The following is a 22954-nucleotide window of genomic DNA, read 5'->3' as shown; positions in this document are numbered from 1 at the left end:
CTGACTGATTAGCCTTTCTGTGGAAACCTTGAGACAATACATCATATCAATACACATATTGTTTCCCATTGTGTCCGAGGGAGGGTCTCTAGTAAGGCACTACTGTGCCATAATATTTTATTACAGTAATGAAGTCAACTCTTGTACCGCAAAGAAGTTGACCAGGAACATTTCCTCATAGCTGTCAATGTCATTTATTAACAAAATTACCGCCGAGGCAGGAAGCTTTGTTAATTTTTACAACATTAGTTATGCACAGGAAAAGATGCTAAATTCATTACGCCAGGGGTTCTCAAACTTTTGCAAGCTGGGCCCCCCCAAAGCTGGTTAGGGGTAGTTGGGGCCCCCCCGCCACCCGCCGCCCACCACCCACCGCCTCCGGCGCCCTCAACTACACCACCATATATAGATAGATAGCATATTGTTACTGATAGGCCTGACATGTCAAGGTTAGGCTTTTGTTATTGTTAGGCCCATACAGACAATTACTATTACTATGTATTAATATTATTTGTATTGTTATTATTACTATTATTATTATCATTATTATTATTAGTAGTAGGCCTATTAGTAGGCTATTAATATTAGCAGCTATGTGAGCCTGCATGCTTTCTTATTATAATAATCATCCTTATTATCACCATCATTGTATTATTATTATAATTAATGATTATCGACCAATTATTATTATATTATATTATCAGAATTATAATAAGTGTTATTATTGCTATTATTAGGATACTGTTATTATTATGGGCCTCTTGTGATCTTTACAAAAAAAATCTTACAGGTCTGTCAATATGAGACATGAGACTGCTTTGTCTTGCAAAGGTCCTCAAATATGTCGACGCGCAAAGGAGGAGCATTTTTAAAGCTATGTCGCAAAGCTGAGGGAATTCCGGCATCAATGCTACCCAGAATGACGAAAGAGAAGAGGGGGTAAACAGATGCTTAAGTCTACTGTCACTCTTCAGCTCAAAAAGCTGCTCTTGCATGACAGCTCGATTGATCCCGAACCCAGGCGAATGAACGGTAGTCGTCTTTGAAATAGGACCCAAACTGATTCTTCAGCGCTGAAAGGTGATCAGCAGCTGATTTTTAATTTGCATGGCTTCATGCTGTCATTTGCCAGCACCTCGGCACAAAAAACACTAATTTCAACGTCGTGGTCTTGTGAGTGTGTTCGTATGTGTGGCTGTGAACAACTTGCACACAAATAATAGATAAGGCTGTGCTAGGCAATGGTTCCTAACAAAACAAATTGTACACAATGTAGACAGGGACAGCACAGAATAGTATTCAAGTGCTGGTGTTTTATTTGTTGCAACACGGTGGATGATCAAAAAATGTAAAGGTATGTGTTAAGGAGAAAATGGCTAGCTGCAGTTGGAAGAAGTTAGCTAGCTAGAAGGCTAGCTCTCGGGCTACAAGCTTTTTTAAAAAGACTGTGGAGCAAATTACTCCTTAGAATAGGCTACGAATAGACCTACTGCAAGTGCAGTTAGGTATTACTAAGGAGTGAGTCTTTAAAAAGACTGTTTATAAAGCAATGAATATCTCAATGATAAAGCAAACAAGAGAAATCGAACAAAATCTGCAGAGTGTCATCTCAGTGAGGGTGTCCGCTTACCATGCCTACAGTTAGTTTTATACTCGGAAGCGTAGGCGCAACTCGCAAGACTCCGTTTTGATTGGTGGATCAGGAACGAAACAGTATTTGATTTGTTCGTGTCAGTCCAGCCCCTTGCATTTCGCCACTGAGGGAGCTTTCACTAACCAGTGACCGGTCGGCGGTGTTTTTTTTTTTTCTCCCTCTGTGACATCGCGCCCCCCCTGGAGAGTGTTCCCCACTTTGATAACCACTGCATTACGCTATTAGTTGGGGATTTTGTTGTATGCAAATACAATGACAATAAAGGCTTTTTCAATTTATATTTCCCACAGCAGCCAATCCACTCACTGTCATATGCAAGTAGTTATATCCAACAACCTAACCTAACCAATGCAACAACTACCCAACTATAATTCCTGAGCAGCAGCTTACAACAACAACGCACAACTGGCTGGTGACAGCCGCAACACACGGCGAATGTTGTACCCAGAATCTGTAATGGCTCTCCTTCACAGTACAACATGCGCTCTCCCTCTCCTCTCCTATTCCTCCCCTTGGGCAGACTAACGTACACTGTTCCTGCCTTTTCAGTGCACGTTTCCTGTATCCCTTGATGCAAAACGATGTACATAGAGAACCATATCAGGGTGTGCAGGCCACGTTAACGACCTCTGCACAATCATGTGGTTCTCCATCCTCTTCTGTAGGGCGCAGAGTAGCAGCACTCAACACATTACATTGCTGTACCTTGATAGTGTGTAGACCTCAGAGAATCATGTGATCCCTTAAGCACCTGGCTGGTGAGAGTTGTGATCAGTGGCGGTTCTACACGGAGGCCTGGGGTGGCCCGTGCCCCCGTAGACATGTCCCTGGCCACCCCTGTGGCCACCCCGTGCCGACCAAAAAAAAAAAATAGGAATTTATTATGATTTTACACCCGAGCGCCAAAAGCGGAAATAATGCGACGCAACGTTCTACACGGGTAAATTAAAGCGCCGCACTCAAACACTGTAGTCTGCCAGGTGTGGTGCTCGTCGGTGAATGAGAGCTCAGCAACTACTATTCATGGGTACCATCTGACGCCACTGTGTCTAAGCGCCGCCACATTTGTGTCCAACACGGACACAGTAGTCGGGGCAGACGCTTTGCAGACTTTAAAGGACAACATAAAGTTGAAGTTAATAAATATGGATCACAGCCAATAATCAATGCCTTTTCCAAATATCGCTGTCCTTCTGTCTCATTTAGATGTGCTATCAGCTACAGCTCGCTAGCTTGCTCAGGAGAGTTTAGGTTTGATAAGACACAGTAATTATTCACGATTGTATCAACGCCAAAAACAAATCCTAAAGGAGACATCACATTAAAAAAACACATCCGTAGATGTTAGTTTAAATAGCAGTGGCGATTTTAGCCCGAATTTCTGGTGGGGCAATTTTGTATGACGATATATTCGTTGTCTTGACTGTTCGCCAGCTAACCAACCACTAGAATGAGAAAACTTAGAATTATTAGAAACTATAAACAGAAAACAATACTATTATAATAATATTATTATTATAATTATTACTATATATGACTACCTAGCTGCTATTGGTTACAAAAATCTTATCATTTTTATGTGCCCCTCTGGTTACACACTGGCCCCTCCTTGGCCCCCCTAGTAAAAATAGTCTAGAACCGCCACTGGTTGTGATGTCTTTTGTTCCAACAGCAGCACAGACACTGCATGTGGCACCAGCATGGTCACGTCTTGATACCCCACAAGGTCTCTTGATACCCCACCAGGTGTCTTGATACCCCACCAGGTCTCTTAATACCCCACCAGATCTCTTGAGCTCAATACTTCCTTCTCCACAGCTGCCACATCCCTCATGCATGCCGTTTTACTCCTCTCTGTGTGATGGGTCTGTCTGTGTGATGGGTCTGTCTGTGTGATGGGCCTGTCTGTGTGATGGGACTGTCTGTGTGATGGGCCTCTCTGTGTGATGGGCCTGTCTGTGTGATGGGCCTGTCTGTGTGATGGGTCTGTCTGTGTGATGGGCCTGTCTGTGTGATGGGCCTGTCTGTGTGATGGGTCTGTCTGTGTTATGGGCCTGTCTGTCCACTGCTCCTCTCGGTGTGCCTGTCCCTTTCTACAGACACAAGTGTTTCCCAGCCCGTCTCAGAGGGCAAGGTGCTATGTTAGACTACCATGGTGGTTGAAAATATACAGTTGTAGTTACACAGACACTTCCATGCTTGGTTAAACTATCATAAAGGTTACATGGATACATAATTAACTTATTTCAGAACCCTTCTTGCTTGTTATCATTCATTCAATCCCTCTCCCAATACCCTATGGTTAATTTGGCATGGTAAGTAGTCTTTTTTCAGTGATGACAGACTACCAAGAACTGTGATACAGCTGTGATTTTATTCATAGAAAAGGGAGAAAGCTAACATTTCACAATGACAGGAAAACAGAGCAAGAGGCAATAACAAATGCTTTACAGTGAAGGGTTGTGTTGTCATGGTTATCTAATGTGGAGCTTGAGGTTGGGCCAAGCTGTACAACATTTCTGCATTTGACACAAGACCCACAGGCCTCTGGTCTATCAGGTCTATTAAGGCTGTTAGACCAATCATGCCACTTTTGAACTAGATGTACATCGTATAGCTGTACCTAATATAACCGCCACACAAAGTGAAAGAATGAGCTGTGGATGGATTATGAAATCAAGGGCCCCTGAACATGAATGCCTCCTGGGCACATAGTGATGTGATTGGTAAGGCAAGGCGCGGATTTGATTCCCAGCTAGCATGCATACTAATTAAAGATGTATATCTGTACTGTAAGTCACTGTGGAGAAAAGTGTCTGCTTAAATTAATCAATGTAAATGTGATTTTGGCGAATGACTGACCTTCAGTCATACAACACTAAAGCAAGAAAGCATCTCCTGCATGTCCTAATGAAACCCTAACAAACTTGACTTTGAGATCACTCTCAAGGCTCTGTGCTTCATTTTGTTTCCCTGCTAGTGTACTGGAAAATGGCACTGCTTTGACTGGGCAGCGGCTTGCCCACATGAGGAGGACATGTCTGACACATGGACCTATTTCCCACAAGGCAAGGGGTCGGCCAGGGGCTCACAGTGCTCTATGACAGCGTCATAATCAGACACCTGAACTCCTTCATAAGTACCGCTGATGGTGGTCCACTTTGTGTCACCACTGCTGTAGGTACGGCCAATGAGAGCCTTAAAGGGTATGTGTAATGTGAATCTCCTGCCTTGCAGCTTAAAAGTGCACTTCTTGTTTGGGGGAACAGTGATTTGCACCTGGAGGCTAGTGGTTTGAGATTCAGATATGGATATTTCATGAGTCGTCTGAAAAGTCTGCTCCACACCAATGGTGACGCTAGCACTGACTATTTCAGGTATCCCTACAGTAACAGTGGTGCTGGTTGCAAGGGTCATGGAGGAAGTGAATTCCCAGGTGTTTGTTTGAGTTAGGGTTGCAGATAGTGTGACAGTCAGTGTCGCATAATTGCATTCTTTGTTGTTTACAGTGTGTTCATCAACAGCGAATGGGGGAGTTTTTATGATGCTACTTTGATCAATGTCATACTCTACATCTTGGATCACCTGCTCATATTCATCAGTATTTATTGTCAAAACCTGGTAAGATCTTCTGTACCATGTAGTGTACCCATTGAGTGTATCACCAGAAATCAAGTCCAACCAAGGTAAATAGAATGAATCTCCAGCAGAAACCAATCCTAAACCATACTTGTTTTTTCCAACATAATCCTTCTCTGACTTTATACATGTTCTGACTGAGTTTTCCGGAACAGACCCATAGGATCCCGATTTCCACTCCAGATTAACAAATTCATCTTTGTTTACAAGGATGAAAAAACCATTGGTGCGCCCCAACTTAGGGTAGCGTGCGAAGAAGCAATAATCACCATATCCGCTGTGGTAGAATCCAGTCTCACAGCCATCCAATGTTCTGCACACGTAATCGTGCCGATCGGTGTAGCTGTTCCAGATGCCCACTGTTCCACTGGGCAGAGACCCGTTAAACCTCTGCCACTCAAGGTTGGGGTTGTCATCGAAGGTGAATGGAGGGACGATGTCGAAAGTTTTAGCCTCATTGAAAACAACAAATATAGCGGTGGTCTTATTCTGAGCTGAAGGGGCAGGTTCGTCAGGAAGGTTTGCTACGAGGAAAGCACAAAATCACAAAGATCAAAGGTCAGCACAGCATTTTTGATTAGGTTGGTCTGGTTTTAAAACATAAATGATATACCCAAAAGTATGATGAAAGATGAGAAGACCTGGAAAAAGATGAATGGGTGACAGAGACATGGAAGACACTAAAGTGAGAAGCAAGACATTTGGACACAGGTGGAAACAATGCTTACTGGTTCGGTTTTCTATGATTTTTTCCTTGGAAACCTTGAGTAAAGTCATCATTGGGGGGGTTTCTGCTTTGTCCGGGGGTGTGTCACTAGCAAGGGTGTGGTCCGCGGCCAGGACCAGAACAGTGAGAGCTACACACAGGTAGGACCTCATCTGAGGAAGGAAAACATTGAACATTCCATCATGATACATTTATTTGGGAAACCTACCATCTATGTTCCATGATATCTACAATGTATGTGACATTAAATGATACGCTACCTTTATTGCTCAATGTTATGGCCACACAACTTCATAAGGACTAGCAACATATCTTGATAACATTACACCAGCCTAGACCATCAGCCTAGAACAGGGCATTATTGTCCTATTGACAAGATGTTACCAGGACGACATTACACAGCCAAGGGCCACCATTTTATTTGGGTGTGACGGGCTTAAGCCATACTCCATATTGACTTGATTGAAATGATCACTTCATAAATAATACAAATAAGGGGTGTTAATTCCTAAAATAAAGAGCCGTTTCATGGCACATGTATGTCTTTATAAAGAAGACAATGAGGATAGACATATAAAATCCAGTTAACAAGCATTGAAATTAACATTTGTCTAGTCTGCATCTCATCACATCTCTCGCTGCATAAACATTCATAGCCAGACCCTCCTCAGCAAATGGACTGAGTTTACTGGACTGTCATAGCCTTTGATTTGTCTCCACCTTTGTCTGAACTTTTCCTTGCTAACTTTCATTTGTTTGTTGAAGTAACAGCTGAATGTCTCCTCAGACTGTGGCCACCCTTGAAGAGGAACTGTCAAGCATTTGCACCAGATCTGGGACTGACTCTAGTGGTATCTGTGCTAGGCTTGACACCAGCATTGTGAAATTCATATCAAATCTTGCTGCATATGTTCAGGCTCTGGTCAAGCGAGGGATCTACAGACTGATACAGGCCATGTGTGTAATTTACAGAATATTGGCTATTAGTTTACAGAGAGACAATCTTGTTTAAAGTGGTAGAAGACATTGAGAAGGCCAAACTCAATCATCATTGGCCGGGAATTCAGCAAATCAACAGCGTTGAGGATAATGCCTCTTTTTGGCAGGCAGGCCATTGCCTTGTTCTGGAGGTCTAGAAAACAGAGGCAGAGTGCAGCTCTTACTGCTTTTGAGCCGTGCACTGTCTGATGATCGATGGATAGAGTGGAAGACATAGACATGGCATCAAAGAAAAAAGGAAATACGATGGAAGGGAGGATAGAGGACTGTAAGTCTGTAAAGTTATAAAAAAAGTGGAAAAAGAGTGAGAATTGATGGACAGAGTTATACAAAGAAGAAAGGAATGAAGAGGGAACAAGAGTGGCTATGGATAATGACAGTAAAGAGAGAGTGAAGAGGTCAAATATTGAAAGGAGGATAGAATATGGAGTGGAGCAGAGAGATAGAGAGAGAGAAAGAGTAGACTGAGAGGGATAGAAAGACATGTGGGGTATGGAAGGTGTCACCTAATATTCCTAGTTGTACAGTTGAATGGAGAGGGACAGAGAGAAGAGGAGCCTTGGCGCAGACGTTAGTGAAACACAGTTTAATAACCCTATAATGATGTCACAACGGTCCAATGTAAGTCTTTTTCTCTCTTAATCCCACAGCAGCTGCGGACGGCCTGTTAGAGTTCTACTATAGAATTTTAAAGACACATTGTTCATACTACAACATTCCTTGATAAAATAATACCTAGTTATTAGCTAACTCTCCCATAACGTCTTCGTATGGCTGTCACTGAGAAGTGTTGGTTGGTTTATAACTTGCACCAGCTTCATCGCTCTCTAAAGTGATCTTAAAAAGTATAAAGTTTAGAAAAATGAAAATGGCCTTTATAAGAACTACACGACAAAGTTTGAACAAAGATGCTTTACTCTTATCTGCCAAGTTGTGAGTGAGCCTGACAAGCTTGTTGAATGAAAAGATACTTATACACAACTCCGGAGTCCGAGGTAAACTTGACTGTGAATTTTCACCTAAAAGCAGCCACACTTGAAATTAAATATGAATTAAATATAAATAGGATATGAAACCTAATTGAATGAATTTCTGTATAATTCTTCTTTTCCACCCAGGAGTGTGATAAAATCACCATTATATAAAACAAGGTCTTACCTTATTGGTTCACACAGAGAGCCGTTTTTGATAGTACTCAGCAATGAGGGTTCACATCTGATGTAGTGCAGAGTGTAGGCCCCTTTTATAGCAGCTGTGAACAACTGCAGCAACAGGAACAATGCTTACTGATTAGACTTTCTGTGATTTTTTCCTTGGAAAGATACATCATATCAATACACATATTGTTTCCCATTGTGTCCGAGGGAGTGTCACTAGTAAGGCACCACTGTGCCTTAATATTTGAACTCATGTACCGCAAAGTTGACCTGGAACATTTTCTCATAGCTGTCAATGTCGTTTATTTGTCCTTTATATTTATTAGCCAACACAATTACTGCCAAGGCAGGAAGCTTTGTTACATTTTAAACATTAGTTAAGCCTAGGAAAATATTTTTAATTCATTATGCTATTGGTGGGGGATTTTGTTGTATGCAAATACAATGACAAAAAAGGCTTTTTATATTTATATTTCCCACACCAACCAATCCTCTCACTGTCACATGCAAGTAGTTTTATCCAACAACCTAACCTAACCAATGCAACAACTACCCAACTATAATTCCTGAGCAGCAGATTACAACAACAATGCACAACTGGCTGGTGACAGCCGCAACACGCGCCGCATGTTGCACCCAGAATCCGTAAAGGCTCTTCCTCACAGTACAACATGCGCTCTCCCTCTCCTCTCCTATTCCTCCCATTGGGCAGACTAACGTACACTGTTCCTCCCTTTTCAGTGCACGTTTCTTGGATCCCTTGATGCAGAACCATCTACATAGAGAACCATATCGGGCTGTGCAGGCCACGTTAACCACCTCTGCACAATCATGTGGTTCTCCATCCTCTTCTGTAGGGCGCAGAGTAGCAGCACTCAACACATTACACTGTACCTTGATGGTGTGTAGACCTCACAGAATCATGTGATCCCTTAAGCACCTGGCTGGTGAGAGTTGTGATGTCTTTTGTTCCAGCAGCAGCACAGACACTGCATGTGGCACCAGCATGGTCACGTCTTGATACCCCACAAGGTCTCTTGATACCCCACCAGGTCACGTCTTGATACCCCACCAGGTGTCTTGATACCCCACCAGATCTCTTGAGCTCAATACTTCCTTCTCCACAGCCGCCAGAGCCCTCATGCATGCCGTTTTACTCCTCTCTGTGTGATGGGCCTGTCTGTGTGATGGGCCTGTCTGTGTAATGGGCCTCTCTGTGTGATGGGCCTGTCTGTGTGATGGGCCTGTCTGTGTGATGGGCCTGTCTGTGTGATGGGCCTGTCTGTGTGATGGGCCTGTCTGTGTGATGGCCTGTCTGTCCACTGCTCCTCTTGGTGTGCCCGCCCCTTTCTACAGACACATGTGTTTCCCAGCCCGTCTCAGAGTGCAAGGCAAGGTTATTAGGCTCCACACAAATAGTGAACAAAAGTACACACTCTCTGAGCTACTTCAGTGCTCTGATAGACTACCATAGTGGTTGCAAATTTAGTTAAGAGATAGGTTGTTGGTTAAATTATCATAAAGGTTACATGGATACATAATTCACTTATTTCAAAACCTTTTTCGCTTGTTATCATTCATTCAATCACTCTCCTACACTATGGTTAATTTGACATGGTAAATAGGCTTTTTTTTCCAGTGATGACAGACTACCAAGAACTGTGATACAGCTGTGATTTTATTCATATAAAATGGAGACAGCAAACATTTCTCAATGACAGGAAAACAGAGCAAGAATCAACAACTAATGCTTTACAGTGAAGGGTTGTGTTGTCATGGCTATCTAATGTGGAGCTTGAGGTTGGGCCAAGCTGTGCAACATTTCTGCATTTGAAACAAGACCCACAGGCCTCTGGTCTATCAGGTCTATTAATGCTGTTAGACCATCCATGCCAATATTAAACTAGACATGTTCCATAGTCGTACCTAATATAACCGCCACACAAAGTGAGACAATGAGCATGGATGGATCATGAAATCAAGGGCCCCTGAACATGAATAGTTATACATACTAATTAAAGATGTATATCTGTACTGTAAGTCACTGTGGAGAAAAGTGTCTGCTTAAATTAATCAATGTAAATGTGATTTTGGCGAATGACTCACTAAACACTAAAGCAAGAAAGCATCCCCTGTACTGTATGTAGTAATAAACCCCCAACAAACTGGACTTTGAGATCACTCTCAAGGCTCTGTGCTTCATTTTGTTCCCTGCTAGTGTACTGGAAGATGGCACTGCATTGATTGGGCAGCGGCTTGCTGACATGAGGAGGACATGTCTAACACATGGACCTATTTCCCACAAGGCAGGGGGTCGGCCAGGGGCTCACAGCGCTCTATGACAGCGTCGTAATGAGACACCTGACCTCCTTCATAAGTACCGCTGATGGTGGTCCACTTTGTGTCACCATTGCTGTAGGTACGGCCCAGGCGAGCCTTAAAGGGTATGTCTGATGTGAATTTCCTGCCTTGCATCTTAACAGTGCACATCATGTTTGGGGGCACAGCGATTTCTACCTGGCTGCTAGTGGTTTGAGATTCAGAGATGGATAATCCCTGAGTCATCTGAAAAGTCTTCTCCATACCAATGGTGACGGTATCACTGACTATTTCAGGTATCCCTACGGTAACACTGGTGCTGACTGCAAGTTTCATGGAGTAAGAGAAATCCCAGGTGTTTGTTTTAGTTTGGGTTGCAGATAGTGTGACTGTCATTGTCGCACTATTGCATTGTTTGTTGGATACAGTGTGTTGATCAACGGCGAATGGGAGAGTTTCTATGACATCATTTGGATCAATGTTATACTTTACTTCTTGGATCACCTGCTTATATTTATCAGTATTTATTGTCAAAACCTGGTAGGTTAATCTGAACCATGGAGTGTATCCATTGAATTTATCATCAGAAATCTTATCCAACCAAGGTAAATAGAATGAATCTCCAGCAGAAACCAATCCTAAACCATACTTGTTTTTTCCAACATAATCCTTCTCTGACCTAATACATGTTCTGACTGAGTTTTCCGGAACAGACCCAAAGGATCCCGATTTCCACTCCAGATTAACAAATTCATCTTTGTTTACGAGGATGAAAAAACCATTGGTGCGCCCAAACTTAGGGTAGCGTGGGAAGAAGCAATAATCACCATATCCGCTGTGGTAGAATCCAGTCTCACAGCCATCCAATGTTCTGCACACGTAATCGTGCCGATCGGTGTAGCTGTTCCAGATGCCCACTGTTCCAATGGGCAGAGACCCGTTAAACCTCTGCCACTCAAGGTTGGGGTTGTCATCGAAGGTGAATGGAGGGACGATGTCGAAAGTTTTAGCCTCATTGAAATCAACAAATATAGCGGTGGTCTTATTCTGAGCTGAAGGTGCAGGTTCTTCAGGAAGGTTTGCTAGGAGGAAAGCACAAAATCACCAAGGTCAAAGGTCAGCACAAGTCTGCAACTGAAATGTACTCTCCAGCAAGATATCTTACAATGTACCCAGTCCTATGACCAGTTTTTACATTTACTATTCATTATTGTTATGCTCATATCCCAACAATGTACAAAGCAGCTGCTATCGTGATTGCATTGTGTCAGGGTACTGAGATATTAGCATTTTTGATTAGGTTGGTCTGGTTTTAAAACATAAATGATATACCCAAAAGTATGATGACAGATGAGAAGACCTGGAAAAAGATGAATGAGTGACAGAGACATGAAAGACACTAAAGTAAGAAACAAGACATTTGAACACAGAAGGAAATCATGCTTACCGATTAGGTTTTCTGTGATTACTTTTCTCAAGGTTTCCAAGGAAATAATCATTGGGGGGGTTCCTGCTGTGTCCGAGGGTGTGTCACTAGCAAGGGTGTGGTCCGCGGCCAGAACCAGAACAGTGAGAGCTACACACAGGTAGGACCTCATCTGAGGAAGGAAAACATTGAACATTCAATCATGATACTGTAGAGATTTCGCTTAGTTGTTTCCACCTACAAAGATTACCGTGTGCGTTTCAAGTGCTAAAGCGTTTCAAGTGCTTACACGGTCAACCCACGCAACTCTTTTAGACTTTTCAATACGGAACCCATGTCACAGTATACCAAGCCCTATAGTATTGTCCCTAAGTCAAGGTACGAGAAGGGACCTCTGACTACATCATGAGATCACCTAAACGCACTCCCTGAAAGAGAGAAGCAACTCACCTTTTCCACACAGTCGTCAGTTTCCCTGTACCGAAGGCATCTGGCAATGAGGCAGAGACGTTTTGGAGGAAACTGCTGTACTAGACTTTGTGTATAAAGGGAGGTGTGTTGGTGAGACGCGGGGAGAGAACTCACTCCATAAAAAAACTCAGAAACGAGGTTTTTGTGTTAACTACTCCACTAACAAGCTCAAAAGGCACTCCTGTTTAATCAGGCTTTCTAACTGAAAAGAAACTCCACTCGTCAATGTGGGATTCTAACTGTTCTCACTAAGCTAAGATGGGCAAGTCACCAAAGTCAGAGAGCGAACCACTGGTGTGTTCGCTTATTATAACCTCCTGCTTCCTGCAGGTCACAGTTATTTGCCATATTCGGTCATAAATGTTGCAGTTTGTTGCTTAATGCCTTTTTCCTGTTGCATACATGTTCTCCCCCAACACGCATGTGTTCACCTACGTCCTGCATTTCACTCATTTGTGTCCTTACACAGGGCCTCTAGGGTACACTTCCTGTCTTTCTCTGCCTTGCACATTTCAAAAGACACTCAAGAATATTTCAGCACACTTAAACAAATACATTGTTCTACAGCAGGTGTTCACACGAAAACCTTTTTCACACAGTATGTAAGCACATTTCACTATTAAAGCAGTTTTCAGCAAGCATACATTTATATAGGTTTGTCAAACATGACTCAAGCCTGAGATGCATTAGGATCGATGTTTTGGCTGGCGGGTCCATTTCTCTGTGGCTCATTCAACAATACATTGATTTGGGAAACCTACTATGTCTATCTATGTTCCATGATATCTACAATGTAGGTGACATTAAATGATATGCCACCTTTATTGCTCAACGGTATGGCCGCACAACTTCCTAAGGACTAGCAAACTAATATATAATATTAATAATATATACCTTAATAATATTACACCTGATCAGCCTAGACCAGGGCATTCTTGTCCTATTGAATACAAATGTTATATATGTTTAAAACATTTGTTTTTCATTAGCAGAGAGTTGTTGGTACACACTCTAGGACAGGAGAAGCCATACATACACACTGACTGTTCTGGACATCATTTGACTAGCAGACTGCTTGTAATCCATTACCTTTGTAAGTACTACCTTTCCCATCCTGTCAGTGTCCATCTGACAGAAACAGATGGAAAGGCTAGGGTCAGCTGATAGAGAAATGTGAAACTCTGACTATAATCAAGTATGTATGTGTGTCAATCATATGCCTTTGTGTGCTGAAACATGGCTTTTCTGTCTCTGTATATCTTTGATTCTTGAGTGCTGACATTTCTATCTCTGTATGTGTGCTTAAAAGTGTACCTTCTGTGTGTGCGTATGCGAGGGCTGATAAGTAGAACTAGTAGTCCTTCTTTTCTGCCTTGCTGATGCATTATGTTGCAAAAAAGCATAGCAAGATGACCTCAGACGTGGGAAACCCACTATGTGGTTATCCCTGCTGTAATAATGCTTTGGCGTGAGAGAAACGCTAACTTCAATCTATATAAACCTTGTGTGATGTGTTTAACTTTGCTTGACTGTCATCTGCCAAGTTGTGAGTGAGCCTGACAAGCTTGTTGAATAAAAAGATACTTACATATACACAACTCCGAAGTCCAAGGTAAACTTGAGTGTGAATTTTTTACCTAACAGCAGCCACACTTGAAATTAATTAAGGATATCAAACCTAAGTGAATGAATCCACCCAAAAGTGTGATGAAATCACCATAAAATAAAACAAAACAAGGTCTTACCTTATTGGTCCAGACAGAGAGCCGTGTTTGATCGTACTCAGCAATGGGGGTTAACATCTGACATATCCTGATTCGTGTAGGCCCCTTTTATAGCAGATGTGCAAAACTAATTTACCCAGCGGCTGTTTTGTGCTTTAATGTTGACAATGAATAGTCACTTCATGTACCCCAAAGTTGACCAGGAATATGTCATTGTTCATGCATTGGTTGAGGATTTTCCACAGCGGCCAATCCTCTCACTGTCACATGCAAGTACTCATCCCCAACAACCTAACCTAACCAATGCAACAACTGCCCAGCCATAGATCCTCAGCAGCAGGATACAACAACAATGCACAACTGGCTGGTGACCACCGCAACACGGCCCACATGTTGTACCCAGGATTAATAACAGCACTCCTCTACAGCATGAGGAACCAGGCAGCGACAGGAACCATGCTTATGTAACCGGTGTAACTTCTGCGTTGTGTAATAAATGTGACCCGTGGACAACTTGCTGAGACGTGATATTTATTTCCTGTGTAAGCACACCAACAGAAACACAGTTTGGTGAGTCTCCCGTTTGCTAGCGCCACTCTTAATGCTCATTCCCAGCATATATCAAACAGGCAAACAAGACATGTAACATGTATATTAAGAAAGGTAAATAAAAACGTTATCACACCTGTAGGAGCCGCATTTAAGTTTTTTGTATTTGGAATGATTTATTGATTTTTCCCCTTTTTGTGGAATTGCGAGTGTGCGCCCTCTATAGGTGGTGACGGTGCCACCCTTGAAATGGCTGCCAGACACGCATGACGGGGAGAAGGCGGGCGCAATTACCGTCATTGACCTCAGTGCTGAGGCCGTGAACCACGCTGTCTCCGTTTGGGCCTGTTCAGCTTGTTGCAGCGTTTAGTTATTTGGACTTTAAAACTGCAATTGCATCCTTATTTTTTGTGACAATTTTTATACAATAAAACCGGCAACATTGGATGGTCAAACTCCCTTTGTATTGGATTATTGGACAGAACTGCGAGTCTTGACATTGCTTCTCCTGCTTTCTCCATGGTGGTAAAATCAATTAGGACGTAGGAATAGGATCTAGGGGTTTAAAGGAAAAAACTCAACTGTTTTTGCCACTACAATTCGTCAATGACGATGCTTGGATTTTCCCCGAAGATATTCACGCAAGCTGGACACAGGAATGTCGGCCTAACGCATGGTGAACTTGAAACAAAGGAACTCTTCAACGGAGGTATGTGCTTGAAGATATCATTCTTTTGATGGATTTTTCGTTGACAAACAATATTGGAATAATTAAGAAACAAGTTTTCATGGAAGATTTGTGCATTAATGAACTGTGATAATTATTTTTGGAAGTTAATGCCGACGTGGCCAAACAATTGAATGAGTGGATACACGGCTTACTTTGAGTGTATGAAACAAGAAGATACTTTTGGAAGATACTTCTTGGAAATTATATGAACTGTTTTGAACGTTGGATACATTTGAATTAAGAGAAAGAAGATAAATATTTTTCGTGATTTTTGGAAGTTTATTTTTTGAGTACAATGTCTGACGACGAGGCCGAAGTGGCTGTTCTAACAATGAGTGAACAGGCCGCGCGTTTGCGCGCAACTAGATCGGGAAAAATATCTCGTGTAACAAGGAGAATGAATATTGTGAACAATTTGATGATTGACAAAGAATCCCTTGATGAAGTGAAAGGAAACATGATTAAGTTTTATGAAGTCTTTGAAGAGTTTAACACTTCGAATTCAACTTACGTTCAGTGTTTGGATGAGGAATCACGCAAAGATGATGACGAGAAGTGGTGTAAGCCGCGATCAGCGGAGATAAATGCTTTTATTGCAAATGTGAATGAATGGATTTCACAAATAGAAAATCCTCAAGACCCTAGCTTAGGTGAAGCAACGTCTTCTGCTGTACAAACGGAAGAGCCAGAGCCTCTGGCTGAGTCTGATTGTGGAAATGATGAACATGATGCAGGCAAACGTTGATAACACCGATGCGCTATCAGTTGTGTCCAGTAGGTCATCTAGGTCGTCTAGGTCATCTAGGTCGTCTAGAGCGTCTTCATCATTGCGTATCAATGCAGAAGCAGAACGATTAGCTTTAATTGCCAAAGCTTCGAAATTAAAGGAGAAACATGCAATAGAAGCACAGGAAGAAATGTTAAGAAAAAAGAAGGAAACATTGGATTTGGATGCAGAAATTGAAGCAGCTACTGTAAAAATCAACTATCTAAAAGAAGCTGAAAGTAATATGTCTAACCCCATGCAATCCAACACTGCTGTATCTAACCTTGTGCCTTCTGTTAAAATGCCTGTATTAGGTGCTGAAGCAGCTCAAGCCACATCTGATGCATCACAAGCACACCTGGAGAAAAGGCTAGACTATTCGCTTCATCTTCATGATAGCACTGCTCCAGCAGTCAGGACTAAGACAGGTGCCAATGTCCAATTTCCCCTGCCTAATTTAGGTACAGATAGGCAAGACAGTAAGCCTATTTTCCTTCCCAGGATCAGTAGTGATATAAGGCCACAACAGCTACACCCCTCATCGCATAGCTTTCCCTCTGCCCGATATGCCTCATCTCATAGCTATTCCTCTGCCATTCCCCCTGTCATTTCCCAGTCATATGCTAGCTCAGACCAAGCCACTCGGTCCACTGTGGCACACCAGCAAATTCCCTCTTCAACCAGCTCACCGCAGGACAATCATGTGATCAAAGTATTGGAGAATCAAAGTGAATTAACCAGGATGCTCATGAAACAGCAACTTCTGACTACACTACCTCAAGGAAATATCCCACTCTTTGACGGACAAGTTCTAGAGTACAAATCATTCATTCACTCGTTTGAAAACATGATTGAACAGAAAACAGATAACAATAGAGACCGGTTACAATTTCTTATTCAGTATACTAAGGGCCAGGCACAAAGACTAGTCAAAAGTTGTGAGTACATGTCCCCAGATAGAGGCTATCAGAAAGCAAAGCAGTTACTGAAGGAAAACTTTGGAAATGAATACAAGATATCTTGTGCATACTTGGAAAAGGTCCAATCCTGGACTCAAATGAAATCTGAGGATTCCAAAATGCTGCAGGATTATGCCATGTTTCTCAGGAGCTGCTGCAACGCTATGGAGGAAATGGACTACATGCAGGAACTGGACACCATATCCAGCATGAGAAGCATTGCCCTCAAGTTGCCATTCAAGCTCAAAGAGAAATGGCGTAACAAGGCTTATGAACTCCAAGAACGGCACCAGCGTAGGGTAAGAATTTTAGATCTGGTCTCTTTCATTGAAAAGCAAGCCCGTATAGCAGCTGATCCAGTTTTTGGTGACCTTCAAGACCAGTCAACTAGTAGAGCTAAGGTTAGAGCCCCTACTCTGTCACAGCCCTCAAAGTCATCTGGCAGTAGCTATGCCACTAGTATTGCTCTTGCCCAAAAAGAGACAAAGCCTGAACCATCTTGCCCCCTCTGTAGCTCAAAGCACACATTGGACTTGTGCAAAGACTTCTCAAAGAAAATGCATAGAGAAAAGATCAGTTTCTTAAAGACCAAGGGCATATGCTTTGGATGTCTCTCCGCAGGCCACATTAGTAAAGAGTGCAAAAAGCGACTCACATGTCAAGTTTGCAAGAAAACTCACCCAAGCGTCTTGCATATTGGGATTAACGACAGCACAGCTAAAGAAGCAGAAAAACCCTCTGGTGTTTTAGGCAGTGCATCAGCAGAGTTATGTGGTCATATAGGGGCCGGAGACCAAGAGTGCGCACTTTCCATCGTCCCAGTTAAGGTTAAGGCAGCAAAGGGCAGCCAAGTCTTGCAAGTGTATGCTCTCCTGGATCCAGGGCTTCTGCTACCTTCTGCTCAGAGGAGCTCATGACACGTCTCAATCTCAAAGGAAGGAGAACACAAATTCTTCTACGAACAATGAATCAGGAAAATTCTGTTCCCACGCATGTTGTCTCAGGAATTGAAGTTTCAGCATTGGACAGCGACAACTTCTCACCTCTTCCTGACACTTTCACTCAGAAGAAAATGCCAGTAACCACTAACAACATCCCAAGACAGAGTGACTTAGCGCAATGGGCGTATTTAAGTGAAGTCAAAATCCCCTCTATTAGTGCAAAGGTAGAGCTGTTAATTGGAACAAATGCTCCAACCCTGATAGAGCCGTGGGAGGTTGTTAACAGCCAAAGTGGGGGCCCTTATGCAGCTAGAACACTATTGGGGTGGGTTGTAAATGGGCCACTTAGAAGTGAAACTGGCAGTGCAAAAAGTGTTACGGTGAATAGGATTTCAGTGGCAAGGCTAGAGGAGCTTCTGATCTCACAGTACAATCAGGATTTTTCTGAAGTTGCCTCTGAGGAGACAACTGAAGTTTCTATTGAGGACAAAGGATTTCTGAAAATGGCCAATGAGGCAGTTCTGAATGATGGACATTACAATCTGAAATTGCCCTTCAGAAAGGCTGATGTCTGTATGCCAAACAATCGCCAAATTGCAGAACAGCGCCTCCAGAGCCTAAGAAGGAAAATGGAAAAGGATGAGCAATATAAACAGGAATATGTTGCATTTTTCAATGACATCTTTGAGAGTAATTATGCAGAGGAGGTCCCACAGGAAGAACTTGCACAGTCAACAGGAAAGGTATGGTACTTGCCACACCACGGGGTGTACCACCCTAAAAAGAAAAAGCTCAGAGTAGTCTTTGATTGTGCTGCCTCTTACCAGGGTGTATCCCTTAACACCGAACTGCTGCAGGGACCTGACCTGACAAATTCCCTCATTGGAGTCATCATGAGATTTCGCAAAGAGCCTGTTGCAATCATGTCGGACATCAAGTCAATGTTCCATCAGGTTAGAGTAGCCAGATCTGATGTTAATTACTTGCGATTCCTGTGGTGGCCAAAAGGTGAGACCAGTCAAGCACCCAAGGAACACCGTATGCTTGTACACATATTCGGTGCAGTGTCCTCCCCTAGCATTGCAAGCTTTGCATTAAGAAAAACTGCTGCGGACAATGAGTGTTGTTTTCCCCCTCAAGTAGCCGAAACAGTCCGGCACAACTTTTATGTGGACGACTGTGCAAAGTCTGTGGCCAAGGAATCAGACGCCATCCAGCTGGTGAAAGATGTCACTGCACTATGCAGCAAAGGTGGGTTCCAACTCACTCAGTGGGTCAGCAATAACAGGGCAGTTTTAGCATCAATCCCTAAAGAACACAGAGCAAAGGAAATCAAAACACTGGATCTCGACAAAGACAGTTTGCCCATTGAAAGAGCACTGGGACTGCAGTGGTGCGTGGATTCTGACCATTTCCAATTCAACATCAACCTGAGCCAAAAGCCACACACCCGCAGAGGCATACTCTCTGTTGTTAGTTCCATCTTTGATCCACTAGGCTTTCTTGCTCCTCTCATTCTCCCAGCTAAGCAGTTGCTACAAGAGCTCTGCCAGCGAGGCTTCGGATGGGATGAGCCTCTGCCCCAGACAGTGTCTGAAAAGTGGATGGAATGGACCAACAGCCTGGATAGGATCAAAGGCTTCAGTGTGCCACGCTGTTTGAAACCAAAGGGCTATGGAATGACAAGCCATGCCGAGCTTCACCACTTCGCCGACGCCAGTGAGAGTGGCTATGGCTCAGTCAGCTACATCAGACAGTTGAACCAGCAGGATGTCATTCACGTCACTTTGGTCCTTGGAAAGTCCAGAGTTCTTCCCCTTAAGAACATCACCGTGCCACGACTGGAGCTGGCAGCTGCAGCTTTGCTGGTGAAGGTAGATAGAATGCTGAGAGGAGAGTTACACCTTGACCTAAAGCCTTCATGTTTCTGGACTGATAGCCAAACAGTGCTCAAGTACATTGCAAATGACCGAGCAAGGTATAAGACCTATGTAGCCAATAGGGTCTCACTGATTCGGGACAATACAGACCTGTCCCAATGGAGATACGTAAGCAGCAAGGACAATCCTGCTGATGATTCATCCAGAGGATTGAATGCAGGAAGATTCATGGAGCAAAGGAGATGGATACATGCCCCTGAATTCTTATGGAACACAAAGGAAAGTTGGCCAGAGGAGGAAGTATTGGACTCGGTGTCACAGGACGATCCAGAGGTCAGGAAAAGTGCTACTGTATTGGCAGCAGTAGTGAACCCTGCGACACCCACAGACCAGCTTATTTCGTTCTTTTCTGACTGGAGGAGACTACTCAAAGCAGTGGCATGGTTTATCAGACTGAAAAAGATGTTGATGCTGATTGTGAAAAGAGGAAAGGAGCAGCCCTCGTCTCAAGTCAGCACCCGCTCAAGCAGGAAAAAGGTGAGGATACAAATTGAAGCCATCAGGACCTTCCTTGGTGGGCAGCTCCTCACTGTTGAAGATCTTGCAGAGGCAGAAAGGTCAGTCGTCACATACACCCAAGGACAAGCCTTCGGTGCTGAAATTGCAACACTGGAGATGATCCCACCTAGAGTGCACAAGGGCAGTAAGATCTGCAGGCTTGATCCTGTCCTAGACGAGGGCATTCTGAGAGTAGGTGGCCGACTGCACAAATCTGCAATGCCTGAGGAAACCAAACACCCCTGCATCTTGCCCAAAGACTCGCACATCTCGATACTGCTCTTAAGACACATCCATGAACGATGTGGCCACAATGGCAGAAACCACATGCTATCGGAGCTCCGGAAAAAGTACTGGATTTTAAAAGGCAACTCAGTTGCCAGGAAGGTGCTCTCAAAATGTGTCATGTGTCGACGTTCAAGGGGCAAGGCAAGTGAACAGAAGATGGCGGATTTGCCGTTAGAAAGAATCCTACCTGACCTCCCTCCATTTACCAATGTCGGGTTGGACTACTTTGGCCCGTTTGAAGTGAAACGAGGGAGAACTGCCATCAAAAGGTATGGAGTTCTTTTTACATGCATGTCTAGTAGAGCTATTCATTTGGAAATTGCCTTTACACTTGACACAGACTCATGCATTCATGCTTTGAGGAGATTTGTCTGCAGGAGGGGCCAGGTGAAGCACATCAGGTCTGATAATGGAACAAACCTGGTGGGTGCACACGGAGAGCTCAAGAAGGCCCTGAAGTCACTGAACGAGAGGAAAATCCAAGATGCCCTGCTTCCAGATGGAATCGAATGGAGTTTCAATCCACCATCAGCATCACACCATGGCGGAGCCTGGGAAAGGCTCATAAGATCTGTCCGCCAGGTGCTGAACTCTACTCTCCATCAACAGTCCATCGATGATGAAGGCCTCCAAACACTGTTTTGCGAGGTGGAGGCAATCCTGAACAACCGTCCTCTCTGCACAGTGTCCTCAGACCCACATGACCTAGAGCCACTGACCCCAAATCACATCCTGCTATTGAAAGCCAAGCCAATCCTACCCCCTGGAACCTTCTTGAAGTCCGACATCTATGCCAGACGTCGCTGGAAACAGGTCCAGTACATGGCCGGTCTTTTCTGGCAAAGGTGGACCAAAGAATATCTTCTGCTGCTGCAGGAGAGGCAGAAATGGACTTCACTAAAGAGGAACCTTAGTGTCGGAGACATTGTCCTGGTCGTTGACCCCACTGCTCCTCGAGGGTCCTGGCCATTAGGAAGAGTGCTGGAGACGAAACCTGATGCAAGGGGTCTAGTGCGGTCAGTGAAGCTCAAGACAAAAACTTCAGTCCTTGAGAGGCCCATAACCAAGCTGTGCCAAATCCTTGAGTCTGAAGAGTGACCAGGGTTCCTGATCACATTAGAAAGGAATGTAATGTATACATGATTTCATACCTTCTCTAAACCATTATGCATTACATACTTCTAAAAGCATTAAGTGCTTATTTACTTTATTGATAAATTGACCCCTCTTTTGGCTCCTTTCATGTTAATTTAGGTAATTGATTCTATAGAGAACAATTAGGGGCCGGTGTGTAGGAGCCGCATTTAAGTTTTTTGTATTTGGAATGATTTATTGATTTTTCCCCTTTTTGTGGAATTGCGAGTGTGCGCCCTCTATAGGTGGTGACGGTGCCACCCTTGAAATGGCTGCCAGACACGCATGACGGGGAGAAGGCGGGCGCAATTACCGTCATTGACCTCAGTGCTGAGGCCGTGAACCACGCTGTCTCCGTTTGGGCCTGTTCAGCTTGTTGCAGCGTTTAGTTATTTGGACTTTAAAACTGCAATTGCATCCTTATTTTTTGTGACAATTTTTATACAATAAAACCGGCAACATTGGATGGTCAAACTCCCTTTGTATTGGATTATTGGACAGAACTGCGAGTCTTGACATTGCTTCTCCTGCTTTCTCCATGGTGGTAAAATCAATTAGGACGTAGGAATAGGATCTAGGGGTTTAAAGGAAAAAACTCAACTGTTTTTGCCACTACAACACCTGTGTAAGCACACCAACAGAAACACAGTTTGGTGAGTCTCCCGTTTGCTAGCTCCACTCTTAATGCTAGCCCCCACATGTAGCAAAAGGAAAAACATATAAACAATATGTCAGAGAGATATTTCACAAAAATAGTTCAGATATATTATACACATACTAATAATCAGTTGTAAAAGGATAGATAATAACATAGATGACTATTTTTAAAGGCAATATTTATTAGATTGTTTATCCCACTGAAACTCAACCACCTACCTCATTCCCAGCATATATCAAACAGGAAAGAGGAAGGGGGGAGAGAGGAACAAAACAAGGGGAGACAGGGGGCTACCAGAGACCCCTAATACCAGTGTGCTTGTGATTTAAAAATAAAAGATCAAAAAGAAACTGAAATACACGTAACAGAATATCT

General features: G+C 43.3%; 2 protein-coding genes across 3 annotated transcripts; one reads left to right on the top strand and one right to left on the bottom strand.

Annotated features, from left to right (window-relative positions):
* Positions 1-4009: 4009 nt before the first annotated feature.
* On the bottom strand, positions 4010-22817 carry LOC116220761 (natterin-3-like). Of its 2 annotated transcripts, XM_042708011.1 has the most exons (6): positions 22798-22817; positions 22543-22608; positions 14138-14801; positions 12372-12456; positions 6022-6172; positions 4010-5817 (listed from the first exon to the last, which is right to left on the bottom strand). In XM_042708011.1, the coding sequence occupies exons 5-6, from the start codon at positions 6170-6172 to the stop codon at positions 4709-4711; spliced, it is 1260 nt and encodes a 419-aa protein (XP_042563945.1). In that variant the 5' UTR covers positions 12372-12456; positions 14138-14801; positions 22543-22608; positions 22798-22817; the 3' UTR covers positions 4010-4708. The 2 variants fall into 2 exon arrangements, with proteins under 2 accessions (XP_042563945.1, XP_031424778.1); XM_031568918.1 differs by lacking the exon at positions 22798-22817 and having other exon boundaries at positions 22543-22789.
* LOC116220856 lies at positions 17240-22547 on the top strand. The gene is made up of 3 exons (XM_031569809.2): positions 17240-17406; positions 18003-21056; positions 21153-22547. Exons 1-3 carry the CDS (start codon positions 17240-17242, stop codon positions 21883-21885), a joined length of 3954 nt encoding a protein of 1317 aa, XP_031425669.1. The 3' UTR covers positions 21886-22547.
* Positions 22818-22954: the final 137 nt, after the last annotated feature.

Source organism: Clupea harengus, chromosome 6 (genome assembly GCF_900700415.2).
Source record: "Clupea harengus chromosome 6, Ch_v2.0.2, whole genome shotgun sequence".
Classification (NCBI taxonomy): domain Eukaryota; kingdom Metazoa; phylum Chordata; class Actinopteri; order Clupeiformes; family Clupeidae; genus Clupea; species Clupea harengus.
The sequence above is the reverse complement of the archived record's forward strand: the minus strand, read 5'-3'. Positions and strand labels throughout refer to the sequence as shown.